We start from the raw sequence: 24,894 nt of genomic DNA on the forward strand, positions 1-24,894 counted from the left end.
TTCTTATAATTGAATGGTGCTTGCCAGAACATGAAATGGAAAACACAAAGAATCCTGTGTAGATTGAACTATAAAACCATGTTAAGCAAACCTTCCTAGAGAGGGGACAGGCACCTGGCAATGTACACACATACATATACTCTTAACAGCCCACACTCTCCACTCACCTATTCATACAATTACACATGGAGGAAAAACACAGGTAAACAAGAGTCTTAACAGATTTGAAGATAAACATAAAAGTTGGTTGGGTTATTTAGCACTTGCTGAGTCACTCAGGAATCTATGGCAATAAATCTACTTCAAAATATGAAAAATTTCTATTCTCTATGAGTAGAGATAAGTGATAAGCTATTGGTGTTTTTCCAACCTATTTTCAAAGCTCCTTACAAAAATAAATCAGTGTGTCCTCTAATAGCTCTGAAAAAGAGTTTCAGTGATCATTTTTCCTTCGTGAATTTTTTAAAAAAAGAAATAAATGTCCATAGTTACGAAAATCTTGCATTTAGTTACATTCAGAGACAAACACAGTCCAGTTCTCCTTGATGGAAATCGTCAGTCTGTCTGCTCATTCTCTTTGACTATAAAAAATCTTTTGGGATGAAATGCATTGGCAGTGCAAAACAAGGGGGGGGGGAGTCCATTAAATAAAGTAATGATTGAATTAAGCACCCAGATGAGTTCTTTGCCAGGTTATCTGCAAGCACAAGACTCTACTGTCATATTAGGATACACTTTAAGTACCACGTTCTTATTCTCATCAAAGAATAAGATACTGAGTGAGGACATCTTTTCTGGCACACAGCAAGGCTCAGGGATTCCAGGAACGACGCCCACAGCTCTCACTATACTCTGGATGGTAGCATGGTTTGATGGCTTCAAAGACTAGAAAAGAAATGGGAGAACACATAAGTTAGGTGGAACTCCTTTCCCACTCTTCACTGTTCATCCCTAAGGTACATACGCAACGAATTCGTTTCAACAACTTTATAACGCTCTGGCATCATTACCCGTTCAGCACGATCTCCTATACCATCATCACCAACATGGTTACCATTTATTAAGTACCTGCTACATGCCAGGCATGTTATATATAGTATCTGTGATCCTTATAACAAAACTACCATTTTTAAATATTTTACAAATAAAGAAGTAGTCTCAAAAAGCTTAAATGACATGTCTAAGGTCAAATAACTAGTAAGTGGTAGAGTGGGTATGTGAATCCAGTTATCTAAGCCGGAATCACTTAACTAAAAACAATTTAGTTGCCAAACAGGGGAATAACACACTCTAGGGTGTTTTCAACAACAGGACTGCAACAAAAACCATTTGTTCTTGATTCTACGCTAATCATAATGAACCCTAGCAAACACCCTATTTAATTAACATAGACATATTATTACCACTGCTATAGCGATATTTCTACTTTGTTGTTAAAATAAAACCAAGCACATCAAGGAGCACTGATTTATTTAGTAGTCGCCACCAGGATGAACTGGACGGTAATCACTCCACTGTAATTATTTATTCACCTCTTCTTCGGAGCACAAATTGGGGTTAAGAAGATCACCCCATTGGCCACTGGGGGTCACTGTTGCTTCATGGGTTCAGACTTCAAGGCAGTCGTGTTAGAAGTGTTCCAAGTGTGAGCCATATATATCTTCTGGGAATATTCTAGGGGGCAGAAGGTTATCTCATGGATATCAGAAGTTTGACCAAGGAAGAAAAATTTGTTCCTGAGAAAATGCCAAATGGAACCATTAACATCCATGTGAGACAAGTGGTTTTCTTTAGAGTGCCAAACAGCTCTGCTCAGCCTTGAAGGACACTTTTCCAAGCCCAGAATGTTCGGGTATTGCCAGAGTGGCATGAACTTCTTCAGGAGAGATGCCACGCTTTTCAGCATTAGTTTTCCCCAATGTCTCTCTAAGGCAGGTGAAACGAGTTTTGTTTTAAATATATTTAGAACCAGAAATTTGGTAACTTGCCAGAGATCACATGTCAATTCAGAAGTGGGATTTAGGCCAAAACTCTGGGTTTTTAATTTCAAGACTTCAAGCCATGTTTCTCATGGCTCAGAGGCACCTCTGAGTTGATATTTTAATTTCATACCCCTAAACCTCCCAGTACGGGAAACTGGAACAAGTTAAAAGGTTAAGGTACATACAAATCAAGGGAAAAGCAAATAATATAGAAAGCTGGCATACCACTAAAAAAAAAAAGAAAGAAAGAAAGAAAAGAAAACAGATTATTTTTGTTAGACAAAGGGCAAATCTGATTTGCCTCATCCCATCTTTAAACTTTAATTAAAGAAATTATCTATACATTAGACTTTAAATTTATTGTGAAGGGGCATAAATCATTTAAAAAATGGTCTTGATGAGGTGCAACTTTTTTTTTTTTACTCTTTCTTCCTAGAAACTTTAAGTATATGTTGAAAAGAGTTGTTAACTTTCACTCAATTAGCTTTGCAAAGCAAGGTATTCTCCCTTTAAGAAAAGGAAGTCTATGTTGTTCTATTTCAGGTATCTTGTGCCTTGCAGCATCGCCAAAATCTGTGTAACTGACACAAACTGTAATTGGTATTGTACCGTAGAGATCAATAACCACTGTCGTTATTTCATCAGTATTGGTAATTTCCAAAGAAAATTTTTGCAGCCATCCACTTTTCTCTATTGATTTATTCTTAAGACTCAGTGATCCAAACAGCTTATAATAATGTCCCAAAGGATTTTTTTTAAACCACAGATTTTGTGACATTATTCTGTGACTTTTTATGTCTTAATGACTCCTATAATATTTAAATTTCATAAGAAGTGGATCTATTTAAGTAGAAGAGGTCTCGAAGGATAAATACTGCTCTGCATTGCTGTTCTCCAGTGCCTGGAACAGTATATGCTCTGGGCACTGAATATTTACTAAATGGATGAAATACTTCTAAGAAATAGCTTACCCTCCATCATACCTATTTCTGTGGAAATAATTCCCATCAACAAAAATAAAAGTTTCTGTGCAAATGACCCAGAGTAGATACGGAAAATATTCATGGGTGTTTCCTAGGAAAATTCCTGTCCTTTTTTTTTTTTTTTTTTTTTTTTCTTAAGCTCTAACTCACAAATGATAGATTCAGAAACTATGAACAGTCTCTGGTGGGCTCGCTGGAATTCAGGAATGGGCCCTTGATTCTGAGTTGGTGTGTCTTATCAGACAACTTCAATTTTCTAGGGAGTTTCCCCATTTGACTCACTATGGAATCCTCTGATCAGGCTGCCATTACCAGGAATCATTATGTCATGCACAAAAGATTCATGCACTAATTGCTCATTTGAAGCACGCTGCCAGTCTATAATTTCTGTTTGTTTTTGAGTTCAGATCATGCTTCTCATGACTCTCTTGATACAGCTTAATAAATTTGTCCATCGCAAGTGCAGTCTGTGTTATTTCCCTCCCTAGTCTCTGTTTTTAATGCGAGTAAAACATGACTTTAACATCAGTTGAGGTGATTTTTGCTTAGGTAACTGAGTACAGCAACATTTAGGATTTTGGGGTCATCTTTTCATGACCAGAGATTGGAATTGGAAACTCAGGAAAGTAATTTGAGGGTCTATCGCTTTGAAGTCATTAAATGTGAATTTCTTCTTGATATAGGATATTTGGCTCAACGTGTTTAGATTCTTTGCTGCCCAATTGTTTTGTCTTTGCTATCCTTGGCTTCCGCACGATTCCATGAAAAAAATAACTCCATTCCTCTAATCCTTGTTGGTTCTCTCGCATCTCGGTCAGCAACAATGGCTCAATCATTTTCATTTCATTTGAAAGCTCTGTTTTCCATCTCTGCTAAGGTGGTGAGGGGGAAGCAAAGGCATACGACTTGGCCTTAGCTATATGGGTATTTTTCATCTCATGGCAGAATTCCAGGGGTCTCTCCCTGGGAGAACAGATTGGCTGTAGGGGCTAGAAATCAGAAAAATCCATGCGGCCGTGTCTGTGAATGAAATCTGCAGTGGTCCGGCCCGCACCTGCCAAGTGGCGCCTGATGTCCTCGAGTTGAATTTGATTACAAATGCATTAGCAAGGGAGAGTGTGTCATCAGCTAAGAGCCTTCATTCCTGACCTGGGCCATGGGGTTTTGCTCCACACTCTCCCAGTCCAGCCCACATGGGTGTGATAGCCCAGAAACTATCTAATTGGAATCAGTGAAAGGGCAAAGCCTGGAATTTGGGAAAGGCAGCACACAGCTGTTCTGAATTACAGAACAGGTTGTCGACTTTTGCAGACGGAGAGCCCCGCCATATAGAGCAGGCTTTCGCGAAGGAGGCCAAAAGGAAGGAGGGCCAGCAGAGGAGTCTGGCCTGGGAGAACTTTTCTCTGGGGCAAAATGTATATCTAAAGTCTGAAAGTTCTTTGGCGCCTCAGTTATTCCACATGTGTTTGTACTGATCTGGTCAGAGACCTTATTTTCCTCTGTCGCTCCGACTGTATTTTTCTCTTAATAGCTCGCTCTGGTTACCATGTTGGAAGCTGTACTGATAATAGCAATGCTTATTAATTACCCCTAACATAGCAGCTTCGTATTGCTTCGTGTTACCCATCCTTTTGGTTATCACACCACCTGAAAGCCACAGAGCCTGGAAGGCCGAAAGGGAACCACTAGAAAGCCTTAAAAGTTAAGCCGATTCTCACAAGGTGATGAGAGACGGAGAACTCCATGTAACAGCCAAACTTCCACTCTCAACTTGGCAAAAGGAAATCTCAGGCTCAGAGAGAAAACTCCACACTTCTCCCTGTTATGTCTCCCTGGAGTTCTGATGCCATTCCAAGTTTTGACAAATATTATGATGAGTTCAGTTGTTGCAACCAATGCTGTCCTGATTCTATTACTCTCCAAAGAAACGTTACTGGAAGAGCTTACAGGCTGTTGAACCTGCAGGGAGAATCCTATTTTAGGCTTTGTGATGTTTGAGAAGAGAGTAGAAACATTTGTAAAACTTTTCCTTGTCTTACATCTTTTATTCTCTTGATCCCTTTCCCCATTTGGTCTTCCTTCAGCCCCCTACATTGAATTTTCTGTTCTCCTCGGTCTCAACAATGACCTTTAGTACAAATATTAATAGCAAATACTTATGGAGCGCCTACCATGTGCACGGTGTTCTACTGTTTTCTTTACCCACTGTTGTTATTATGTAGAAACTATTGTTTTTATCATGTACTATTGTACCCATTTCAAAGTTGAGAACACTAACATACAACTGACCCTTGAACAATGTAGGTTTGAACTGCATGGGTCCACATATACGTAGATTTTTTTTTTTTATAAATTCAGTAATGCAAATGTATTTTCCTTTCCTTATGATTTTCTGAATATTTTCTTTTTTCTAGCTTACTTTATTGTTAAGAATACAATATAGAATACATGTAACATAGTAAATCCATGTTAATCTACTGTTTATGTTATTGATAAGGCTTCCGATCAACAGGTGGCTATTAGTAGTTAAGTTTTGGGGGAGTTAGGACTTACTGATGGATTTTTGACTGTGCGAGACATCAGTGCTCCAAACCCCTGTGTTGTTGTTCAAGGGTCAACTGTATGAGTTCTCCCCCAAACCACATTTAGCCCTCAATTTTGCTACTCAAAGTGGGATTTGTGGACCAGCAGCATCAGCAACACCTACGAGCTGCAATGGATACGCAGAATATTAGGCTATATGCCCGGAACCACTGGATCAGAACCTCCGTGCTCCCAGGCAAACTGCAGCCGCATTAGAATTAAGAAGTCCTGCTACAACCAAGCATGTACATTTAATCATTCTGCTGCATTAACACACTTCCCTCCTTAAACTTACCTGTTACTCTTAACTTATCCCTATAAGTTTTATTTTTAATTTTAATGTTTATTTATTTTCGAGAGAGAGAGAGTGCAAGTGGGGGAGGGGCAGAGAGAGAGGGGGACACAGAATCTGAACCAGGCTCCAGGCTCTGAGCTGTCAGCACGGAGCCCGACGTGGGGCCCAAACCCACGGACCAAGAAGTCCTGAAGCTGAAGTCAGAGGCTTAATCGACCGAGCCACCCAGGCACCCCCGCCCCCATAAGGTTTTTAAATAGTTATTCTTTGCATCACTGAGAACCATCATGAAGAACTACCAAAGCAAAGGCAGGGTTTTGCATAGTCAGAGCAAGATGGAAGGGGTAAGACGGGGTAACTGTGGCAGAGCGGAGACCAGACCAGGTCTCCAGAGTGAGTAGTTGAAAACTCACTGAATAGCTCCATATTGTCATGGCTCCCTGAGTATGAAAATTTGGAGTCAGGAAGAAAAATTATTTCCCCAGGCTACATAGAAGAAACTACAGTTTACGAGTGTGAGAGATTATTTGGAAAACTCACAGACCCACTTAAAATCAGTTATCCTGGGTTCAGAGACAGATTGTGAATTCATTTTGTCTCTCAATGCCACAAAGCAACCCACACTATAAAGATTCATCACTGTTAACATTCTGCATCTTTGTGGTCTGTTTTTAAATGCTATCCCGGGGCGTCTGGGTGGCTCAGTTGGTTAAGTGTCCAACTTTAGCTCGGGTCAGGATCTCATGGTTTGTGAGTTTGAGCCCCGTGTCAGGATCTGTGCTGACAGCTCAGAGCCTGGAGCCTGCCTCGGATTCTGTCTCCCTCTCTCTCTGTCCCTCCCCTACTCATGGCTTTGTCTTTCTCTCTCTCAAAAATAACTAAACATTAAAGAAAATAAAAAAAAATGCTGTCCCAATTGGCAAAAGTTTTGTCTGACAGTGATATACCCTTTATGAATATTTAGACAAGATAAGGCTGTTTATATCATAGTAAATGTATATAATTCTTATTTTGTGTTTAGATTTAAAGAACACGGAGTCGACAAAAATCCTTGGGAGAGACAAGTCTTAGAAGATGTAGAAAACTTTTTCTTCTGAGATATTCTAAGAAGAAAACGCGATTCCAATCAAGTTACTGGCCCGGAGGCTGACCTGCTTTTGTTCGGCCAGACCTTTATGCATGTGTTCCATTAAACATCCCAATGAGCATGACACTAGAACATGAACATGATAATTTAAAGATCTATAAGTAGAAGTTGCTCACTCTTTGAGGCAAAAGATTTTTTTTCTCTGTTATTATGCAACAGCAAAAGTTGATTCCCCTCAAGTTTTGAGAAAAAGAACAAAAAAAACCCATCTCTCTTCTTTCTCTGAATTCTATTCCTACAGCCCCTTTTCATTGTATGTCAGAGATTCAAACTGTTATAAGCTAAGAATAGAGGTTCAGAGATAAGCCTAACTGAAGGCCAGAGGGCACCACTGTACTTTACTAACTCTAAATTCAAAGAAAATAGTCACTTGGATTTGCTGTGCAAGGCAGTGGTGGGATTGGGGAAGCTTCTGAGAATATATTCATCAGGATACTGAGTACTGATACGATACAGTGCAGTTTCCACTGATTTTGGAAGAGACACAGGTAAGCTCTGACCGGATGAAGTAAATTTTGGAAGAAGCTTATAGAGTCCACATACCCTATGTTACCTCTGTTTTTGATGTTTGTTAGGGAAGCAAATGAAATAAGCATCTGGTGGACTTCATGAGGTGAGTTTACCTGGCCCAACCCTGATCCTGACTCTGGTGGGGCCAGTTCATCTCATGAGAAACTATTTGTCAAAAAGTTCTGCACAAGGCATCGATGCAATTAGTCCTTTCCCTTCCTTTTCCCCATGACATCTGGTCATTCTCTGAATACCCTCTCCAATATCAGCCTTCTGTCGTTTGCGGCTTGCTTATTGTGGGCAGATACAGATTTGCCCCCAGCTGAGGAGACCACATGGCTGATTGCACTGTGTTTGGAAGAAGCACAAAACACACATTTTACATTTTTTCTCATATCCTTCCTCATACCGATACTGACTTCATATCACCTTAGCAACCATTAAAGAAAAACCAAGCGTAACCATTCTTGCCTAGTACATGTCAGAAGGCAATAAATAAGTGTCCAGATGGATTTCGTCAATGAAAACACACTCTCGGTCAGTGTGTCTTTCTCCTCTACGGAAACAGGAAGTATAGGACAGAGAACAACGGCTACCTTTGGCATGGGGAACTGGCATGCTCCGGAGCAGTAATAGGCATCGAAGGATTTGGGGGAGATGATCCATTCACTCCAGCCAATATCTGCAAAGTCCACTTTAAGGTACCGCCTGGCACAATTGCGCGGTTCAATCCATTGCTTTCTTCTGGCCTTCTTCAGGGTCTGCTCATCGAACTGGAGAGTCTGGCTCTTCTGGGGGGGTCCCTTTCTCTGTTTCTTTTTGTTTTTAGTCTTCTCTGGGGCCTGAGTCTGAAGGGTCTTGTAAGGCTTTCTCTCCTCCCATACCCCATCCTCCCTATACTGATATTCTGCCCCAGGAAGCTCGTTGTTCTGCAGAGGCAGCAGGACCCCAGCCGAGCGCTTCCTTCTCCGTTCGGTAGAAAGGGCAGCCTTGATATGGCCGTCCGGTTTAGGCACAGCTCCAATGGGGAAATTCCGGTGCCTCTGCAAGCTTGATACCACACTCTCCGGCTCAGAAATGGCAGCATCGTTGGCATACACCAAGATATAAGGCTCGGGGAAGGGCAACATCTTCTTTGGCAGCTGGTGTCCTTTGGAGGTAATGTTAAATCCTATGAGGAACTCTTCATTTTCCTTGGCCCTTCTCAAGAGCTGAGTGATGTCTTTAGACAGCCAGGACCCAAGGTCTCGATGAGATTTGGCTACGTCTACTGAAAGGTGACCGAGGTGTTGACTTTGGTTTCTGTCAGATTTGAGGATCCACGCAGAGAGATCAATCAGAACGTGTTTCCTCTGAGCATGAGGTGAGCATCCTCGGGATGCTGGACAACTCAGGCTGATGTTTATTAGCTCTCCAATATAGAAATACAGTGTGGCAGATAAAATGTTTTCAGACTTGGTTAGAGAAGTCAGGTTAAAGATGTGTAGTCCTTTGCTTCCAAGGGTTCCTAGGAAGGGAAAAAAAAGAAGAGTAAACAAGAGTAAACAGGAACCCTACCTGCCACCACATACAAAAAGAAACTAAAAATGAGTTAATGGCCTAAATATAAGAGCTAGAGCCATCAAATTCTTAGAAGAAAACGTACAGGTAAAATCTGCCTGGCCTTAAATTTGGCGATGGATTCTTAGATAATGACACCCAAGATATGAGCAGCAAAAGAAAAATGGATGAAGAAAATATTTTCAAATCATACACCTGACAAAATACGGTATCCAGAACATGTAAATAATTCTTACAACTCAACATCAGAAAGTCAAAGAAACCAATAAAAAATGGCCAAAAACATCAGATAGACATTTCTCTAAAAAAGACACTTAAAGGGCCAACATGCACATGAAAAGATGCTCAACATTAGTAATCACTGGGGAAATGTAAACAAAAATCACACTGTGGTACCATTTGACATACACCAGCCTAGCTATAAGAATGAAAAACAAAATATGTATTAGCAAGGATGTGGAGAAACAGGAACACTTTACATTGCTGGTTGAAATGTAAAATGCTTCAGCTGATGTGGAAAAGTTTGACAGTTCCTCCAAAAGTTGAACATAGAGATATCATGTGAGCCCACAACTCTATTCCTTTATAGACAAAAGTAGTGAAAACAAGTATTCAAACAAGTACATGTACATGCATGTTTACAGTAACACTATTCACAATAGCCAAAGGTGGACACAGCTCAAACCTCCATCAACGAATGAATGGAAAAACAGTGTTCTATCCATGCAGTAGAATATTAGTTAGCCATAAAAAGTAATGAAGTGATACCTGCCACAATGTGGAGGAAGCTTGGAAACATTGTTAAATGAAAGAAGCCAGCTACAAAAGGTCCCATATTGTATGATTCCGTTTACATGAAATGTTCCAGAACAGCTAAATCCGTAGAGACAGGATGCAGATTGATGATTTCCGGGGGCTGGAGGCATGCAGAATGGGGGGAAACCTCTTATTGGGTAGGGGGTTTTATTCTAGAATTATAGAAATATTTTGGAATTAGGCAGACTTGGTGGTTATACAACATTGTGAAGGTATCGAATGTTGCTGAATTGTTCACTTAAAAAGTAGTTTATTTCACGTTATGTGAATTTCACCTCAATTAAACAAACAAAAACGATAATAGGAGTAATTTTAAAAGCTAGAGAAAGATTAAAGCAAGGATTCGCCGTTTTTACTGATTTGCTTTTTCCTTTCCTGAAGCACTACAAACGTGTGTAAGTTGTAACACAACAGTAAACTTACTGGTATGAGAGCTGAGAGCTCTGGCTTTTCATTACGAAATTACCAAGAACTAGTCCTGTAAATCTGGCACAGGATTGGAATATCTTCTTATTAGTGGGAGTGTATAGCCTACTGGTTACAAGCATTGATGAGATTAGATTCACCCTGATTCAAGTCCTGACTCAGCCACTTTGGGCAAGCTAGTGTTCTCATTCATAACATAGAGATTGTGTCTACATCTACTGTCATCAGCATTAAATTAGATGTGTGTAAAGCAGTTCATAAAGCACCCAGAAAGTGTTTCTCTAACTATAATTCATTATTGTTATTAGTGTATTATGGGATTATATCTTCTTCTACCTGCCTCACAAAGTTTACGGTGCAGGATGGGGGTAGGTGAGCAAGACCATCTAACTCAATATTCAGGTAACATGTGTGGAACAATGAGCCACACATTCAAACGTGTCATAAAGAATTAACACTGTTGCGGAGCTTGCCTCGAGTTTATGACATCTCAAGAATTCAAGAGTCGAATAATTTCTTCTTTCGATGAAATTACTGACCTGGGTCAAATTGTGTTCCAATTCTTCAGAGATGAGAGTAACAGAACAAGAGATTGATTAGGAAGGGCAGAGGTTGGTTCCTTCTCTTCAGATCATCTACCAAATTAGTGGTAAGGCTGAGGTTAGACTCAAGAATGCCCAGTCCTGGGACCAGCCACCAGAGCCCGAGTCCCCCTCCGTGCACTTGTTCCATATACATACTGGTTTCAGAAACATATACGCAATCGTGAGATTATGTTCTTGATCAAAAACATATTTCAGTAAAAACAAAACATTTCTACAAAGATGTGGAAACTTAGAATGAGTTCCCTGAGTCCGCAAGCACAAGGGAAGTGCAATGGGAAACATATTTTACTCATTTTTAACACCGTGTGAAGGAAAAGGAGGAAGCTGCCATTTGTGCCCATTTGTATAATCCATGAGACCAGGATAATATTTTACAGACCTTTACAACAAAGCCATGGCATCAGGGTTGTTCAGAGACTCTAGCCTTAATTCGTACCAGTCACTGTAGCATATACTTTTACCCAAACTTCTTGTAGCAGATGGAAGTTTAAAATGGAAGGAAGAGAAGTCTCTGTTCTAAGTATGTGGCAATCGAATGGTTGCCAAACAGACATCCTGGCAGGGAAAAAACGAACTACATGGGATCTGGGTGGTAGTGTTTTAATGGGTAAAGTAATAGTGCTCCTTCGCCCAACAGTTTGCTTCAAAATGTATCCTCCTGGAAAAAAAAAAAAAAAAGTTCCCTCTTTCAAACTGTTTCCAGACACCTTGTGACCTGCTGTTAAGCAGCCTCCACCCCTGTGTCTAATCTTCAATATCCTCTCGTAAATGCTTCAGAATCTGTCAGGCTGCCTCTTGTGATGGCTCTCATTTTAGTTCAGTACACTATTTTGAAGTCAAAGCCCCGTGGCCCAGGCCCAGCTCCACCACACCCACTAGCTGTCCTCAGGCAAATAATCTAAGCTCTTTAAGCCTCAGTTGGCTTTGTTATTATTTATTTATTTACTTATTTATTTATTTTATTTTATTATTATTATTATTATTATTTTTGACAGAGAAGGACAGGGGAAGAGAGCAAGAGACAGAGAGAGAGAGAAAGAGAATCCAAAGCAGGTGCCATGCTCAGCGCGGAGCCCGACCCCCCGGCTTGATCCTACGACTCTGGGATCATGACCTGAGCCAGAATCAATAGTCCATGCTCATCCTGATTGAACCACCCAGGCGCCCTTCAGTTTGCTTATTTGTAAAAAGAGTCCAACAGCATCGACTGCAGAGGTGTGCAAATTAATTGACAGAATGCAGGCAGAGCTTGCAGCACACAGAAAATCTCAACGGATGTTAGCTAACTAGAACGGTCTGTCCAATATGGTGGTGACTGGCTATTTAAGGTTGAACGGCAATGTGCTGTTCAATGTAAAATGCACGCTGGATTTCAAAGACTTAGTACAAACATGAATGTAAAATATCACATGAATGTAAGTTTATATCGATTGCATATTAAAGGATAATATCTGGATGGATGGGGTTAAATACTGTGATAGATACTGTAATTTAAAATAAGAAATACATATATTTGGTCTTTGTCCTGTGTCTGTCACAGAGCTCCTAAAACCCTTGGAATTTCCTAGGTGATGAGAACTATACAGGTGCCTTTTGTTATGTTAACAAGGTGAATTTAGAGGACTGGTGGGGATGGGGCTGGTTGCAGGGGAACCAACCCACTGATTAGAGGGTTGGCATTTTTAGTCCTATCTCTGATTCACAAGGAAAGAGGAGCCAGAGGTTGAAGCCATCACCAAAGGCCAATGATTCAATCAATCATGCCTATATGATGAAGCCTCCATAAAAACCCAAAAGAATGGCGTTCAGAATGCTTCCAGGTTGGTGAATACATGGAGATTTGGGGAAAAGCAGCGCGCCTGGGCAAGGCATGGGATCTCCACACCCTTTCCCCCTACCTTGCCCAATGCATCTTTCCCATCTGGCTGTTTCTGAGTTGCATCCTTTTATAATAAACTGGTAATCTGGTAAACAAATACATTTCCTGAGTTCGGTGAGCTGCTCTTGCAAATTAATTGGACCCAAGGAGGGGGTCATGGGAACCTCTAATATGTATGAGGCCAGTTGGTCAGAAGCACAGGTAACAACCTTGGCTTGCAACTGGCATCAGAAGTGGAGGGTGGTCGGGGTACCTGGGTGGCTCAGTCGGTTGAGCGTCCGACTTCGGCTCAGGTCATGATCTCACAGTCTGTGGGTTCGAGCCCCGCATCAGGCTCTGTGCTGACCGCTTGCTCAGAGCCTGGAGCCTGCTTCAGATTCTGTGTGTCCTCTCTCTGCCCCTCCCCTGCTCACGCTTTGTCTCACTCTGTTTCTCAAAAATAAATAAATGTAAAAAAAAAAAATTAAAAAAAAAAAAAAAAAGAAGTGGAGGGTGGTCTTGTGGGCTGAGCCCTTCGCCTGTGGGATCTGATGCCATCTTCAGGGAGACCGAGTTGAATTCTCAGATACCCTGCTGGTGTCTGAGAATTGCTTGCTGGTACGGGGAACTTCCTCCCCTCTCACCCACACCAGAAACTGGGTACAGAACATTTTCAATATAATCGTATGTTCTTAAAATTAATTTCACTTGTTGCTTCTCATATTTTTAAGTGTGGCCACTAGAAATTTAAAATTACATATGTGGCTCACATTTGTGGCTCAAATGAAATTTCTGCTGGACCATGGCAGTCGAGGATAACCACCACTTTTGTAGTCACATATAGTCCAAAAGGGAAGAAAAAAAGGCATTTATTTCTTTCCAAGTGCAGAGAAGAACTAGGATTTTGCTAAACATGAATCCTTAAACCCGAAAGTGAACCGGGCAAAAGATTCCCTTCTTGGAATGTAACATACTTTCCTTTACCAAGAACATTAGATAAAGATAATTTTGGTGATTACTTTCTAATTTTCCCTCCAGCTGTAGCTAATTGGTTCAATCTGCAGTCAAAAGTCTAAGGTTAACAAACTGCTCCAAAATAGAGTTAAAAGAGTTAAATGGGCAGTTTAGCGACAGTGCTTTACGGCATAGCGATTCTACACATAGCTTCAGTTGTGTTATTTGGGTATCTCACATGGTCATCCACTACAGCCAACAAAGAACCAGAAGCAAAGCAAAACCAATGTTTCCGTTTAACAAACATGAGGGTGTCGAACACCTCCTAGGGACTGGATCCTGCCCTGGGTCTCAGGGCTGCACAAATGGCCGCTGCTGTCCACACTGTGGCAGGGGGGAAAAAAACGATAAGCAATAAGCAGGTAGTTAGGCCATGATGACGCCACTTGCTGTCAGAGGTGTGAACTACATTCTTGGAGTAGCACCAAGGAGGGAGCAAGTAACTTTGTGCATGTAAGGGGAAGGATACACTGGGAAGAGTTAACCTTTGAACTAGACTTTTAAGAATGAAGGGAAAAGGGGAAGTTGGGGGTGGGAAAACGGAAGGAGCACATTCTGGCAGTATGCAATACTGGAGGTATTTGCATAGCGATATTTCCAATGTTTTAAGTAGACATTTATAAAATATCCCAAATTAATCTAGATTTTTGAAGTCCTAACAGACATCTAAGCTGCCGAATTCAGAAAAGGGATGGCCAATTCACATCTAGCTCCTAACTACAGGTGCTGTATTATGCCCAGCACTCAACGTCTTTGCCATTTCTACCAGGCCAGGGGGCGCATTAGCCCTGGCTGTTCTAGATGACCTCGACTCCCTCTTTGTTCTAATAATAAGCTACAAGTCTCAGCCATTTCGCCAGAACATTTTTTGACTTCTCCAACCCATACTTTATTTTTGCCTTCTTTAACCTTAAAACATTTCATTTCTGTGCAAGTTAATGCTCCTTCCCTCCAAACGCCCCATCAAATGCTTAGTATTTACAATGGATGGAAACAGGAATAAGAGAGTCGTGCAGAGTTGCATGGAGTTGAGTGGAGAGGAATAACTAAGGAGATAAATACCTCCCTGAAAGTGGAAATAAGTGATAATATGTATTCAACCACTCTCATGCTTTTTATCTGATGGAGTTTTAAAATTAATTTAACTTTTCCAAATGAGAGTCTTCACATACTTAAGAACAGGGGTTTCGCAGTAGGCGTCTTGCTCTTCTCCCTGAGTAGTTGAGTCTTATCTACAGACACAGGTATATATGTTCAAACACCAGTAAATGAAAAATGCTAGAGTGCTCGCTTTTTCTTTTCTTCTGAACTATTCTGATACTTAGCTATCTGGAATTATTGAATTAGAACCCCAAGGTACACTTTCTGATTAATAAGAACAAACTGACACACTAATAATATAAAAAACAATGGTGGGTTTTATCAGGTGAAAAAAAAAAAAACAATAGTTAACGAATTTTCAGGCTGTCTGTAGTCTTCAGGTACCAGGAAGCATTAACTGCCACACCAATCTAACTATATCTAGAGTTGCATGCTTAATTCTGGATGTTCTCATTTTAACCAATTTATTGATACAGAAGAGAGTAACCAAGATGTTGACGGGTCTGGAAACTGTGTCTTACAAGTTTGAGTTGAATAAATGGAGAATACATGGTCTGAAGGAAGAAAAAAAAATAGTTTACCAATGTTATGAAATTGTTCGCAAATACTTAAGGGGCTGAAGAGAGATTGGGGTTTTTCTTTCCAGGGTCAAAGATGAGAATGAGGTCTAAAGGTGAGAGTTGAATGGAGGCAGTATCCAGACCAATATGTAATGACTTTCTAAGTGTCTAGTACCATAGTGAGACCCTTCTGTGGGACTGAGCAAACATAAGATAGTCCTAATTCAAGACTATTGCAGGAGGATATTTTTCTGATATGGAGGGTGTGGGAGATGCACTAGATAACCTCTCAGATCCCATGCAAGGAACTGCAACAGGCTTTATTTTCAGCTCTTCCTAAGGAAATGTTTTTGACGCCAAAATATAACTACCAATAGGTGGTGCTGTTTTCTTACTGTTTTCTGGCACTGGCACAAGCTTGGATTTTCCTTGCTTGGGAACACATCAACTGCAGTCTAGTTAGGATTTGCCATTGGCGTTATAATTTTTTGAATTTTCTAAAATCATCATGTCTGTGAATTTAAAAAGCCTCCAGAAGTCAGGTGAGTTTCAGCCACACGCCTCTTCGAACACCTGTCAGGGTTTTGCTGTTTCTTCCTAGAATGCCTTCATCTGCCCTGCTGTCCTTGATAATCCAGACCTGCTTTGTTAAGGCAGAGAAGCGGCACCACTCTTGAGGCACGCTTATCATGACAACCCACTCCTTCGGTTGGAATCCCGCTTCTAATACGATTTTCATCATACTGTCGCTCCTTCCTAAGACCAAGAACTCCTTAAAGGCAAGGTCACCTGTAGTAACTTTTATCAGATTCGTCAGCCCCAAGCCTAGGGCTTAACTCTAAAGCAGTACTCAGTAAATGCTGCTTTCATGAATAAACGGACCGAGTCCAGCCTATTCATTGTAGAAATTCAAAAAATGAAGCACCAGCTAGGTAACATTGATTTTGGAGAGAAGCCCAGGTCTTCTATTAACTATATAGAATTTTTTAGGGAGTTTGATAAATAGATAAAGGCAGAGGATTTATTTCTGTTTTTATCTGAAGACAAAGCACCTAAGCCTAATAAAACCAAGGACTCAGTAGGAACCTGTAACTTAGGACAGGCCGTGTTACGGCAAGGTTCAGCTCCTGTCAAGGAGTAGCTGAGGCGGTGCCCAGGGAGTGGTAAGTTCACCTTCGTGCTGGCCCACGCAGAATGTTTTCAGAGGGAATTAGGACATATAATGGAAAGCTTTCTATGTAAAGTCTGATTTTAAAACAAATAGCCTAAATGAAATCTTGATGATTAGTTAAATCCCCAGAAAGCAGGAAAAACATTGTAGTCATACAGAAAATACGTAACTAAGGACAAGTTTCTTTCCCCCCACTTCTTTCTCCAATGTACAACTGCTAGAAATGCCAGGGTGCCTAGGAAAGAGTCGCATACACCTGCAGCCACTGGCTGAGTGCTTGCGGATTACTGACTCCAGACTGCTGCTTCTCTCTGCCACCTTCAGCTCTCAGGCAAAGGCAAGATGGAGACTTTCTAAATAGAACAGAAAGTCACAGAATTTTGTTTTTCTTGCAGAGTGCCGTCAAACGACTGAGTTTTATGGGATTCCAAGACAACCATTCTCTATGTCCAAAGTAAAACATGGCCAAAGATGATATAATGTAGGTTTCTCTAGAACAGCAAAATGTTCATTAATCAGTTTATCTACTCTCAGCCTCTGCCCAAGGGCATTCCTAGACTGTGAGCTCTCAGAGGGCAGACCCATGTCCTAATAAATCTTTGAACTCCTAGTACTTTGCACAGTCTGGAGTATTTATATCCTGAAAAATATTTGTCAGATGTGTTGAATGAACAACTGTGTAAACTCACCAGATTCAAAAATGTTTCCTACTTAACACCAAAATGAAAAAAAAACAAAAAACAAAAAACAAAAACAACTTTCAAGTAGTTTCAACTTCCCAAAGTCAGCAGAAGCCCTTCTTGGGTTTATGTACCATATGGCATTATGGTGCTTCCTTTCAGTTCATCAGGAAAAAAGCATTATTAGAACAGTTGTATATAAAGTAGAATAGCATTGCCATTTGACACATACATAGTAAAACGCCTCATGGAAACTTCTCTCATGGCAAGTTTATTTTTAAAGGATCTTTTGCCTGGCTAATAGCTTCTCTACTATCTCTTCTTATCTAGTCCCCTGAACATCTAATTCAGCTCAACTGAAATATTTACTGAGTGCCTGCTATGTGGCAAACTACACCAGATCCTCAGAACACAAGAATGAAATGAGATATTCTCTTTGCACTTCAGAGACTTGTTTTACACATTCCTCTTCCATATCCCCCTTCTAGCAGGTCTATTAGGCTCCCAACTCTCTGAAACTATGACAGAAGGGTAAGAAGTCTTTATTAACTTACTTGAAAGCCCACTCCAGAGAAAAGACTACCTTAAAGATGCTAATATACCTTCTAAAGTGAAACAAGCCTGCTATTATATAAATTAATAAACCATTTGTCCACAGAAAGGTCCACTGAAAGCACCAGATGAGATCAGGTCTCACACGTGAATCAATCCTGGATTTTAGAAGCTGGTTATAAGATACTCAAAACCTTAGGGACATGAGGTTAGACAAGTATGTCTCGAACATGCATCAGAATCACCTTGATGGCTTGTTAAAATAGAGATTTCTGTGTCCCACCCCCAGAATTTAATTCAGATGGTCTTGGGTGGGCTGGAGAATATCCAACAAGTTCCCTGGTGACACTGATACAGCTAATACAGAGACCATCCTTTAGAACATTTAACCTCACTACAACAAAGTGTAGCCGTGCTCACTCAGCCATCAAGGCCAGGACAGAAATAGTACCTTCTTGAATGTGGGTTTGGGGTATTATGGATTGTATTACAAGAGGACTATCACCTGTTTATATTTACATTGCTGTTGTGTGTTACAAACAATTGCACGTGAGCCCCATTTTACGTATATTTATGGCTTTGTGGGAAGCTAGAGAGAGACACCTTTTAAAATACTAAAATATCTCATTTATACAGAGCTTCTAAACTTTTAATGCATTTTCCCAATTGAGTTTTACCATCTGTCTGTGACACTGGCACAGTAGGTATGACTTAACCATTTGATAGTTAAAGAAACTGAGACTGGCAATGTTAGATAACTTGATTAATTAGCAATTCGACCAAGGTTAGCCTTTAGATCTCTTAACTCAGCCTCAGGTAATAGAAAAATTAAAGTACCAGGAATCTCTTCTTTGCTTGAAAACCATTTACCTTAACCCATGCCTAAGTGTAGCCGTTACACTTAATTCAAATAGTCTTTAATTCCATGCAATATTTTAATTTTAAATTTTCTTCGAAGGAAAAGCAAATAAGATCGTATTGGGTCTCAGTTGATTTACCTGTAAAATCAGATGATTGGACAAAGAATCTTGCATTTCTACAACTATTGGATGCCTTTACTTTATAAAAGGAATATTTAAAAGAACTCAGTAGAGTAAGAAATACTTACTGAAGATGGTAACAGCGTAGCATCAGTTTGTCCCCAGATTTTATTCCTAGTAGGGCCCAAATAAAATCTAGGCACTGCATTCACTGTGGTTCTGTTGCCAAGAAAAGATGGTCTGAAAGGTAAGTCCATCACTGAAGGACTCAATAAACACACTGCTCAATTAGCTCTATGACTTACATGCATAGGTGTCTGAAATAAATAAAGAGACATCTATGCCTTTAAACATATCATCCCTAAAAGGTGTTTTACCGAAAGTACTGTTTCAGGTACCAATATGCTAGGACACAACCGCTGCTAATATGTGGTAGACCAGCAACTTCATGCATTTCTAAACATTCCATATATGAGCGCTCTTCAGTTACACTGTCATCATTTACTACTGTCCAAAGTAGATATTATCCTGGTATACTCGTGTCACTTGATTAATACTATGTCAGTGTTTCCATTACATAATTCTATGTTCATGGGCTCATAACCATAACAATGCACTCTGAACTGAAACTTGGCATAGGAAGTTCAAGCTGAAACTATTTGTGATGCTAAACTTATTTCCACTACCACCACTAAAATCAAGTTAGTAAGTTACTAATTACTAGGATATACACACTGAATAGATGGGAAAACCAGCCAAATTTGGAGAGAAAACTTCTGACGTTGTAGCAAAATTTCCTGGGTAGCAAATAGAAAGGATATGCAAAGTTGTTCAGTATTTTTCACTAGGCTTTTTGATGGGTACGATTTTTATTATGTCTAATAAATGCAACAAACATTGGTGATTATAATAAGGGATTTGATAGGTGTCTTGAGTGTGTCTGTTTTTTTTTTTTTTTTTTTAGTGTCTTTCATCAAGATACTAATGGCGATACAGTTAAACAAAGTTATGTGTATAATCTCCAGTGAATTTTTCCACAAATAAAGTAGCTTTTCTTTTAAAAGCATCATACTAGCTGTGAACTAATGCAGATCAAGTCCAGAGAAGACAACAATGGAGGAGAATTCATAAAGAAACTGGGAAAATGGGAATTTAATAACAGAGAGATTCTATGATTACATTCAGAGAAGTTTAAAACATGAAAGCAAGAAGATGATATGGTGCCAGTTGGACCCAAGTCCAAAAAGTAAAAATGGAAGTTACCATCCTGACATAGGTATTAAATGGGAAATGAGAAACGAGACCATTTTCAGTTGTGATTATTTACTTGCATTTTGCATATCTTCCTTTCCTGGGGAATTAGGAAGTGTCCGAACCACTGTTTCCCCAACTAGATATCTTAGAACCATAATTCTCTAAAATGCTCTCTCAGAGGGAAAATGATCCACTCTTAGGAGGACTCACTATCATTGAAAGGCCCTGAGATTCCCATAGCAAATAAAAATGATAGTTTTTTTCCCCAAACTTATTTGACCATGGGACCCAATTTTATGTAACACCTGTTAACATCTTCCAAAGACACTTTTTATAAAATTTTCTCCTAGAAAATTAGACTGGAATATTAGAAATAATAGGTTTTGAGCTGAGCTCACTCAGTATGTTTGAAAAATTGTCTGGTAAATACAGCATGACATCCATTTCTTCTTCCATGTAAGGGGGGTTGAACTTGCTCTCTTTAAGGCCTCTTCTACATATAAACTTGTATAATTCCAAAACGCCTAAGAGCAGATTTGACATTCATGTCCCTATTTAATTTTTAGAGAGATCTAAACTGGGTCAGTCAAGTGCTCATAAATATCATTGCTTGGATAAGATATATGTGACCACCTTAATATATTCTTAATTATGTATATATTTTTAATGTATAAATATTTCCTGAGTGAATTACCTATGTAGGGGATGTTTTTCCCACTGACCCTCATGGTCTCTTGGCTTCTTTGAGTGTGTCTAACTATACTAAAAAGCCAGATTTAAATAATTTTTTTTTCATGTAACTCATTCTCTTTCTCTTTTCCATTAGTATGGATAATCAAGAATTCATGGTATTATGGATTTTTAAATGTCAGAGATTGTACAGCTGTCTTGCCCATTACAGTAAAAACTTCATTAAGGGCTGTCATGCATTCAAAGTAGTATGTAATTCACAGCAGCCATGTATACACCTCCCTTCTCCAGATGTACTGTTGTCTTTTGAATACAAACGTTAGATAACCCGAGTGCTCTTTAATTTCAAGCCTAGTTTCTAGGTGCCAGAAATTTTAAGGTAACTACGTTTTAATAATGTTATTATATTCCCTTGCCATTAAACCCATTAAAAGTGATGTTCTACCACTGGCCCGTGGATTTTACAAGGATGGCCCCTACTGGAATGCTCAATTTGCCCTTAACTCTATCTTTTCCAAAAGCTTACATTTTAGCCTCGCACTTCAAAATCACATCAAATGATAATCCTTTATTTTTAAATAGTTTTGGTCACCGTAGGAAAGACGCTCCCTTTCTCATTGAAGGAAAATATTCACTTTTGGGTCCGGATTCCCTCTACTTTCCAGTCTGTGTGATTTTTTTTTTTAAAAAGGTGACACATATTCACCGAAATGTCATCATTTTGTAGTTACATTTCATGAATTAAAGTAATGATACTTTCCTAATAAGAACATGTGTGATTTAATCACTTTTCCTAAAGAAGTTCCATTTGTGAAGAGGAAATATAAGAATAAGTGGCTATGGGAACAATGAGAAACTAATGGGCACAAAGCATGTACCCTAAAAAATCAGGCCAGGAGAAAACCTTCTGTGAAATATTCTTCTTTTTACACACAGTAGCCACGGACAACCTAGACTAAGATTAAAATAAAAGCTGATTTCATATGCCTCTGGTGTTCCTACAAGACGGTGTATTTTTATAAATCTAAACTGCTCTGTCGTCAATAGTTTTGTAAATTACTTCTTACAAAGGAAAAGATAAAACCTATCTTTATGTAAACCCTTACACATCACAAAAAGACTTATGAGTGTTCCAAACTTACGGTTTTGGCACACCCACTGCATAGCATTGAGGGAGGAGAAAAGGGGTTAGCAGAAAGTGTATTTAGGATGAATGCCACCCACCATCAAGTAATGGTTTAAGTAGAAAGTAATCAGAGGGATACCACAGCAGCTACATTTCAACCAAAGATATTCTAGGTTTAGAACAATAAATACTTTTAATCAGGTATGTTCCAAGGAGCAAATAGGGCTCTAAGGCTATAACTCAGCCTGAATAAGCACTTGGAAAGTCTGCCTGATCAGCAGCAACTCCATATACACAGCACACGATCTGACCTTCCACTAAAATTTGTAACATCGTTGCTATAGAGAAGCCCATATGCTGTGAAACCTAAACACCATGGGCTAGAAAACATATCTGATTTATTAAAGCAGACAGCATCTTTCACCTATATCAGAACATACGTCGCAAGACAAAGAGAGTTATGGAAATGTTGATATGGACAGAGGAGAGGGACACACATAAAAAGCCTTAGCACCTTCCCCAAATCGTGCCTTCTTAGAGCCAGAACTGCCTTATAATAAGGTCTTTTTAGTGTGTTAGTAACTAAACGCTCTTGGAAGGGGTCCAGCATGAACCACCTCTCCAGGAGTCTCCGATGCGGTAACATGACACTTAAGCTTCCACAAAAACCAGTGTCCACGTTTGATGAATAAGTCATTAAGACAGTCTCTAGGATGCTAAAGGGATTACTTTCCTTATCAGGGCACACAGCCTTGTATATATGCTTCAAGCTGCAATTCATCATTTCAAGGGAACTTCTGGCCTCCGTATCAGAGTTTATCATTTGATGGTATGAGACCAGTGAGACTGATAAGGGACACTGAAATTATAATGCACAGAATGAGCGGAAGCCCAAAAGTCCAAGGGGCCTGAGTTATTCAAATCCTTATCCATCTCCCACACATGGTTCACTCAGCCTAAAACAAACATACAAACAACTATGCAATAGGTGTGAATGAAGCAAACTCACAATCCACTTCCAAACCCTGTGATTCATACTAAAAAATGAAACTTGTTGATAAAAAAACATACCATATGTCTCTTGGGTGCTTTGGCTACTCCCTAGGAATATCACACACACACACACATACACACACACACACACACACTATCAAGATACGAGCGACTTGAGTATCTTCGTTTACTGCCACCTGCCTTGCCCACCCAACTTCTCTCCAATTCCTGTTGTTCCCACGCTGCTCTTTCACTGAGCTCTGCTCTCAGAGTTGCACTGAAATAAACAAGGCATTCGCTGGTCGAGTCAGCTGTGAGGATAGGCTCAAGTGGCTGGCATACCAGGGAGAGGGCAGCCCTTTACACATTATGTTCATGGTTTTAAGAAGAAGGTGAAATCTGGTTCAGCTCAGACCCTAGCTAAAGACTCTGCATTAGAAAGCATAATTCACATTTATTGTAAATGTCATCATGCCTAGGAGCTCTAGAGTGTATTTACAGTGTCAACCTAGGGCTTTCCTTGATGGATGCTTTGGTTTTCCTTTTTTTCCAGGAGTCCTACATATCAAAGCTTCAGGAGATTTCTTTCTAGTGATTCTGACAGAATGGATAGAGCATGAGGCCAGGCCTCCTTACTTGAAGATTCTTGGCTATTTTTCACCGGTTCACTGAAGACAGGCTTTGCAAGTTACATTTCCCTTTATCGTGAATGTAGTGAACAAAAAAGCCTGATGCGTCTTCAAAGCATATAAACCGAGTCAGTGTCCAGGAAACTTTCCCTCAAGCTGTTAGCACAAGGGAGGCAGGCTGTTAGCATAAGTTATTCGCTTCACCACAGGGGACAGGAGAAACCTTGTTAAACCATGAATCTCAGTCCGCAGTGATCTGTGTGTTGAAAAATGGGATGAGCAGATTTTCATCGGCGGATTCCAAGAGGTGTTTACATCCACGCTGTCCACCCCCACCCCCCTCAACTCCTCCCAGGGTGGAATAGGTACAACCCCTATTTGCCCAGATGGGTTTTAAATAATCAGAACACCAGACCACCTGGTTTCGTTTGTGTGTTTGCCACCAAGGGACTATCAGATAGAAAGTGTCAAATACAGTAAACACAGAGAACTGTGCAAGTCAAGAGGGGGTGCAAGGTCTGGAGAAGCGACTGTCTAAAGGGCGAGGGGAAGGCGTCTAGTTCCAGTGTGACTTTTCTCTCTGGTGCCTCGGGTTGGCATAAAATGACAGCTGCCTTTAGGTAGACATGGCCAAAGCCCAGTCCAAGGGAATTTCCGCTGGCTGGCTTAAGAAACATCAGCACGAGGGGCCCCAAGAGTGCTTCAGACACCCAGCGCCGGAGGGCTCCGCTGGGCAAGGGATAGCCCCTCACCCTTTTCCAGGCGGTTCCTCCAACCCACCCCTACCTACCGGGATGCTCAGCGCCTTTCTTCTCTCCAGATCTCCCTCTCAATTCAGGCTCTAAAACTGGGATTACTCGCTGGCGAAACGCGGGGTGTGACGGGACCGAGGGGCTCGGTGGGCGGCTGCACAGGGTGAGGGAAGGTCTCTAGGTCGCATCAGAGAGAGGAGAGCAGACAAAGAAGCTGTGTGTAAGTGTGTGTGTGTGGGGGGTGGGGGTCCCAGGAGAAACCTGCGGCGGGACCGCGGAAAGGGGGCGTCTCGGGCACTCACCTGATGCTCCGGCTCGAAAGCTGCGAACTGTGTTGCCTTCGCGCAGGGGTGGGGGCCGCAGGGGCTGAGAGCCCCGCTCGGAGGACCGCTGCTCCCGTTCCGCCTCGCCCCTGCCGCCGCCGCTGTACCTGTCATAGAGCCGCAGCATGTGCTCCGACACCTTGTCGTGTGGCTGCAGCACGGGGCCGGGGCCACCACCTGCCGTGCGGTCTCCTGGCACAGCCCTGTGCGGCTCCGGGACATTGCGCGTCAGTCCCTCTCCCCGCGCCAGGCTCACGCAGAAGCAGCCTAGCCACAGGCACAGCAGCCGGAGCGCCCCAGCCAT

At 40.8% G+C, this 24,894-nt stretch overlaps 1 protein-coding gene across 1 annotated transcript; it reads right to left on the reverse strand.

The window, feature by feature from the left end:
* Window positions 1–569: 569 nt before the first annotated feature.
* Window positions 570–24,894, reverse strand: BMP3 (bone morphogenetic protein 3). Its single transcript, XM_007074823.2, has 3 exons — window positions 24,570–24,894; window positions 8,097–9,007; window positions 570–885 (listed from the first exon to the last, which is right to left on the reverse strand). Exons 1-3 carry the CDS (start codon window positions 24,892–24,894, stop codon window positions 694–696), a joined length of 1,428 nt encoding a protein of 475 aa, XP_007074885.2. The 3' UTR covers window positions 570–693.

Source organism: Panthera tigris, chromosome B1 (assembly GCF_018350195.1).
Source record: "Panthera tigris isolate Pti1 chromosome B1, P.tigris_Pti1_mat1.1, whole genome shotgun sequence".
Lineage (NCBI taxonomy): Eukaryota > Metazoa > Chordata > Mammalia > Carnivora > Felidae > Panthera > Panthera tigris.